General features: G+C 36.0%; 1 protein-coding gene across 1 annotated transcript; it reads right to left on the reverse strand.

Moving 5' to 3' along the window:
• Positions 1 to 3,355: 3,355 nt before the first annotated feature.
• On the reverse strand, positions 3,356 to 4,682 carry LOC122068089 (polygalacturonase non-catalytic subunit AroGP2-like). The gene is made up of 2 exons (XM_042631935.1): positions 4,528 to 4,682; positions 3,356 to 4,441 (listed from the first exon to the last, which is right to left on the reverse strand). The coding sequence occupies exons 1-2, from the start codon at positions 4,576 to 4,578 to the stop codon at positions 3,467 to 3,469; spliced, it is 1,026 nt and encodes a 341-aa protein (XP_042487869.1). The 5' UTR covers positions 4,579 to 4,682; the 3' UTR covers positions 3,356 to 3,466.
• Between the last annotated feature and the right edge of the window lie 2,004 nt (positions 4,683 to 6,686).

Here is a 6,686-nt window from a genome sequence, read left to right on the forward strand (position 1 = left end):
GAGAGAGAGAGAGAGAGAGAGAGAGCCAAGTGGGGCATGAAAAAGCATCCACAAAAACATAATTTTTCCTTTCATGGGGACGCTGGTCATTCTCCCCTCCCCGAGTGTCTGGGCATATGGGCCACACTCCCCCCACAAAGAACATTTTCTCAAATTTATCTATTTAAACCTAAAAGAAATAATAAGCATGCCAAATCAGATCATTATTTATCCTTCAAATAGCATAAAACGTAATACGTAACACAGACAAGAGTACTAGAAGCTGATCAAATCTTCAAATGGTGCTCAACCTAGAGTCTTTGTCCAAACCACTCCATTCTCGTTATTCAATGACAGACTTGAATAAAGCCTGGGCTAAAACCCAATAGTTTAAAAGCAAGATGGTTTGGCTTCCAAGTTGAATCTTAAAAGTTGGATCTCCAGTGCTCAACTGAACAGAAGGAACATATGAATCTTACATAGATTCTCAGGGGAGAGAGAGAGAAAGGAAGGCCCTTCAAAGTTCAAATCATTGTGTTTCTTGATGGCGAACGTTTTACTTCTTCAATAAACCAAAAATTTCCCCTGCACCTCACAAATTATGAAGTTGGGCCGTAGCCTTTGCCGGTTGAGTAATTCAACATGGCGGGAAGAGCAGAGGGAGCATATGACTCCTCACTTCCTGAAAAGAAGGAAACTGATAGGTCGTCCGTATCCTAGTGTTTGATCTCAGGTAACTGATTTGGTGACTATTTTTTGGCCACTTAAGTCTCCAGCCACTTATCCTGCCAGCCTAACCCACTTGATATCCAGCTTATTCCAGCCCTATCTACAAGCCTATGATTTCTTGACACAAGTGGGAAATGGGTTTTAATGGGCACTCATCCATGGAGATCACATGGAGAAAGAAACACCCACGAATCTACGGTTATTATTATTCCTCTACTTATTTGTTGGATGACTGAAATTCCATTCACGATCCGGTTGTAATTCAACTGTATCGGCCAAAAAAGTGATTTTGAATTTACGCCAGAGACCAGCCTGAGACAGTTCGATCTGTATCGCATCAGTATCAATATTGGTCGAAACTGATACAGACACCGATATAGATATTGATACCTATAAATATAACTTCTGTAGTCACATTGTTATGTCCCAAAGAAGTTACATTGATTATGATTTTATGAGTTCTGTTAAAATAATTTTCAATTTCTTTATAATTACTTTTTAATTTATTCAAACACAATGAGGACAAAGCAACTCTTGGTTTACTTGTATGTTCATAGTTGTTAGATTCAATTAGATTGTTTACCCACTCATCTGATCTCCATCCAGAAGTTTCATTAGATGCAGAGGTGATAAGCCTATTCAGGTTGGGCCCAAATAGAATTTAAATTTAAACTGGATCTCGAACTGAACAAAAGCAAAAAGTATTAGGGACCCTTTCTCTTTGCTGGATTTGGGTTTAGAGGCTATTTTCTGTTTGTGTATATACCACAATAATAGGGGGTACAACTAGGCCAGGATGGCCCCCAGTCTTTGAAGGTCAAGGCCCATCCCTGTGTACCTTATCTATACCAAGGTCTAGGACAGCCCAACTTTGTGTTAGGAATTTTAGGTCCAAGCCTGGTCCATGGGTAAAGAATCAGCCTGGTCCATAAGGTTTTGCGCGGCCTATTTTTCAGGGCCAAGGTTCATCCCTACCCAGAATAGGCCCTCTAAGTGGTGGATATTAGGTGGATTTGACTCAGCGAAATATTTAAAAAGTTTTCATTAGATTGTTTATTATGGCCTTCCCAATAACTTTTTGTGATAAGTTGGCCTTCCCACAAGGCATCCCAACTTTTATGTATAAGAAATTTCACATTTTACCCTAACTGTGAAAGCCTCCGAAAAAGTTGCTAAGGAAGACTTATATATAATAATCAAATTATCAAATTCATTTTTACAATTACACCTATTAAAACAATAAATTTATAATGGGAGAGGGAGAGGGATAGGTATGCCGTTAATATTAAGTATGCTAGCGGATAACACCAATAGGAATACATGATGGAGTATCATTCAGGAATGATATGAGGGTCATTTCAAAAAAATGGAAAAGAGAGATAAGACACAATGGGTGCTAGCATACTTGATATCGGCGGCATATCCAACCTTTTCCCATTTATGATATATAAAATCTAAATATTTCGAACTCCACAACTATTTCTGCCTAAAAATGAAATTGCAATTGAAAACAAGAAAATACAACTTAAGAAACGGGACCTAACCTTCTCGGCTCGAAAGGTTATAGATAAATTAATTCCTAACATTCCTAATTTACCAAAAATTTTGATGTTAGAAATTTTCCAAAACATAACACATCAATCAAAAAGTTGATGTCCTGAGTGTTTTTTTTTTCCTGTAAATAACCTAAACCATTCATTTTTGAGCTAGGAATAACCTCCCATATGGTTGGATCTTGAAACAATTCAAAATGCCATTTCAAGAACCATTTTTTAAACTTTCGAATTAGAATGCATGACCATTGAAGGAAAATATTGAGAGTAGGGAAAACTTTAAATATAATCATAGCAAAGAAAGTAAGAAAAATTAGGCATAGAAAAGCTAGCAAAGGTGTTACACCATTAAATTTTGGCCATGGACAAACTAAGATACCTCTAATGTAACATCATGAATAATTTTTGTTTCAAAAGCTTTATGGCAAAAAAATTTTGGCTGGCAGAGTATAGAGGGTATTAGTAGACTGACTGAAATTTTCTACATGTCAAGTCTTAGTCCCAAATTGAAGTTTATAAACTCCCATGTATTGTCATATTTACTATGTTTTTCAGTTTTCATTTGATTGATTCTCAAAGAATTATTTTGTAATTTGGCCAACTCCATTTTGACTAAAACTTAAAATGCAAATAGGTAATCTTAGGCTTTACTTGTCCAGAAAAAATTAATTCTATCCAATGTGCCATGTGATAGATTGTGATTGTATAAAGATTCTACTAAACTACAAAAACTTTTCTCAAGGTTTATAGACGTGCATAAGGAAAAAGACTTATTCCCCCTCTCATCTTCTTTTCTATCCCCAATAGTTCAAAGAATGCCAATGCAAACTCAAACAATTACAGGAAATCTCATATCTAATCCACTCCCCCATATCCATAATAATTCCTCAAGCAAGATCATCCATTTGCAATATTTTCCATTTCTCAAAGCTAGAACCATGTTACGTTCACTGTCGGAATTCTGAGCTCGAAGAAATTATTCTATTATTTTAAAATAAACCTGCATCAATGTCCTTTTTTTTCCCCAATATTTCAAGTTGTCATTTATGATGCTAGAAAATTTAAGAACAAAATTTTTATATTGAAACTTGAAAGACATAATAAGCAAGTCCAAATAAGTTCATTATTTATCCTTAAAATAGTATAAGAAGTAACATGTATTACAAACAAGAGAACTAGAAGATAATCAAATCTTCGAATGGTGTTCAGCCTAGAGTCTTTGTCCAAACCACTCCATTCTCATTTATCCAATGGCAGACTTCAATTTTTCCTGGACCAAAACCCAACAGCTTAAAAGCAAGATGATTTGGATCCCAAGTTGATGTGTCATAATGGCATGCCATGATCGCATGATTTATTTTCCTCTGAGCATGTATATCAACTGCGTATAATTTTACTTTTTGAAAAACATGGCAGTAGTAGACTTGAAATAGGAATGGCAAACTATGACATAAAGCTGGTGGTTCAGAGAGGTTTCCATAGATGAGTTTCACAGCTCCAATTGTGACATTCTCATAAGATCCTTCAACATTCTCAGTACTCCATCCATGAACATAGTGCCCTAATTTTTTTACAACAAAATCAATTAGATCCTCGACAGAAGTCACACAGGTGCACTGCTCACCTCGTGCTGGGATTTTCTGACATATATTGAGGGTCCCTCGAATATATTCATCCATCTCTGATTCATCCACCACACCAAAAAGCTTCTTCAAATCCTTGATCCGAGCAAAGGAAAATGGGACTTTTGATGCCAGAGATCGTGGCAAAAATGATTTATATGACAATGGGTCCCTTAGATCAGGGACAGGTATGAAACTTCCCTCTTTCACCATTGATTCCCGAAAATATGTTAATCCTCCTTGGCTGGCAATCGATAGGGGTATTCCATCCGGAAGAAGTTCATACTTCAATTTCTGATCATTCCACTGGGCTATTGGTGGTAGGGTTGTGTAGTTTGTTATTTTCTTCACTAGTGCATTTGTAGAACAAGCAATATTTGCCTGCTTACAAAACAAAGGTAGGTGGGAAGCCAATTCATTTTCCACCATAAGTTTCATATACGTTGCTTCTTGATGGGAGTTTAATGGAGAAGCCTTTGCAACTAACTGATGTGGGGGCTGTAAAATGCCAATATGTTCTTCCCAGTACTGTAAGAAGGCATTTTCAGCTTGGGAACCCTGAAATTTCATGGGGTAAAAAATAAAAATTAAATGAAAATAAACAAATAACCAAGTTGAAATAAGAAAACATAATTTGTTCTTACACTAAAGTATGCTACTATCAAAAGTCCAAGCAACAAAATGGGATGCGTCATGGTGGAATTGAAATAGAGTATAGAATGAATAGGGTTTGTTGCATGGAGAGGTGTTTGAGCTTATATAGATGAAAATTTTGTAGTTCCAACTAATAAGACAAGGGTTTACCACCCACGCCCCACAATCCCCACCACCCCTCCCCCCCGAAAAAAAATATATATATATATATATATATATAAATATAAATTGGGGGTGTGGAATATTGTAAATTCTCTAAACTTATTCTGTAATTTTCCAATTTTCTATTAATTAAGAACTGAATAAAAAAAACTTCTCTATTATGATAACTGTAAGCTTGTGTTTGATAATCAAGAGAAGAGGAGAAAAGAAATGAAAACAAAAAGAATCTTAAAAACAGAAGAAAAGAAAAGATTAGAAATGATAAAAAATAAAAAATTATGTGTGTTTGGCTACCAATAAAAGAACACGAAAGAAAAGAAAAGGTTTTTCTTTTGTGTTGTGTTTTAGGCAAGACCCTTTTTTTTTTTACTCAGGAGAAGAAAACTTCACCATTTCCAACGTGAATTTTGAATTTCAAAAAAGAATTTTCTCTTGGTTCAGAATGTACCAAACACAATGAGAAAATTTCTCAAACCAAGAAAATAGTTCAATTTTTGTATTTTTTTTTTTCTTATCTCTTAGCTACCATGTGATAATCCAAGAATACGGCAAGTATCAGACTCGCCTGGGAGATCGGTGAGGTGTCTCCATCAAGAATATGGCAAGTACCAGGGGGTTTGGAAGATGAGTGAGGGTGTGCAAACTTTAGTCCCACACCGCCTAGGGAGAGATTACTGAGCTAATTAATAACATCTAGCCTCCTTAACATGGCACAACGCGTTTTAAAGCCTTGAGGCCCATGAGCTAAAGATGACAATATTGTACAAGATTAATGGGGCCGGGGCATTACAAATGGTATCAGATTAGATCCTGACAGCGTGTGGGGCCACAACTGGGACGCTGTGCCGAAAGGGGAAAAGTTGTGAGACCCAAGAATACGGTAAGAACCAGACCCGCCTGGGAGATCGGTGTGTCCTCACTTGCAAACAGTCCCACATTAATAACCTCTAGCCTCATTTACATGACACAATGCGTTTTAAAGCCTTGAGGCCCATGGACCAAAGATGACAATATTGTGCAAAGTTAATGGGACCGGGGCATTACATACCAAACCATGTCAAAGAAAAATTCCAATTGTCCTTCATCCTCTTTAAATTTTAAATACTGAAAACATCTTTTTTCGCTAAAAGGATAAAAATTTCATTAAAAGAAGAAGAAATTACCAGAAAAACAAATAGACTAGTATTTTAACTTCCACCTTCGGCATTGCTATCACAGTTTCCTCCCATGAAAGTTGTTGAGTTAGTCCTGATTACAAGGTTGCGCCCCAACCATGCATTGAATAATAGAGAGGGCTAAAACTTTATTGGCAATGCGCTTGGCTCAATGTACATCTTTTCCTTCTAATTAGTGAAATGTTGTGGTGGCATAGGGGCCTAAAATTAGAGATATGGTGTATGGTCAACATTTATTATCTGAGAGATATAAATGTCAACTTATGTATACAATTGCTTATACAATTGGTTGTTCCACTTTTTAAGAGATTGTAGGAGGACCTAAGAGAGGTCAAAAAAGGACAATATTGTCCAAAGTTAATGGGAGCGGGGCATTACATACCAAACCATCTCAAAGAAAAATTCCAATTGTCCTTCATCCTCTTTAAATTTTAAATACTGAAAACATCTTTTTTTGCTAAAAGGATAAAAATTTCATTAAAAGAAGAAGAAATTACAAGAAAAACAAATAGACTGGTATTTTAACTTCCACCTTCGGCATTGCTATCAGCAGAAGAGAAAAAATCATATTAGTCAAATCTACACCTATCAGTCTCATTTACCCCAAAAAATAAATAAACAAAAAATAATATACATAACCAAATTGTGGAGAGAAACCACTCCTTTTGTTTTTAAACTCTACTATGATGACAAACCCCTACAATCATGAAAAAATCATGGGAACGGGGGGAGGGGTGGGGAGTAAGGAAGGTAATTTCATATATAATGTAATTCCCCTTATCTTTGGAGCAATTATTGTTATTCAACTAAAA

This window comes from Macadamia integrifolia, unplaced genomic scaffold (assembly GCF_013358625.1).
Source record: "Macadamia integrifolia cultivar HAES 741 unplaced genomic scaffold, SCU_Mint_v3 scaffold3380, whole genome shotgun sequence".
Lineage (NCBI taxonomy): Eukaryota > Viridiplantae > Streptophyta > Magnoliopsida > Proteales > Proteaceae > Macadamia > Macadamia integrifolia.

Excerpts from the sequence above, each read along its gene's own strand:
- LOC122068089 (XM_042631935.1), bottom strand. The coding sequence starts at position 4,578 with ATGACGCATCCCATTTTGTTGCTTGGACTTTTGATAGTAGCATACTTT. Across the intron at positions 4,442-4,527 it reads TGATAGTAGCATACTTTAGT|GGTTCCCAAGCTGAAAATGC; the intron begins GTAAGAACAAAT and ends ATGAAATTTCAG.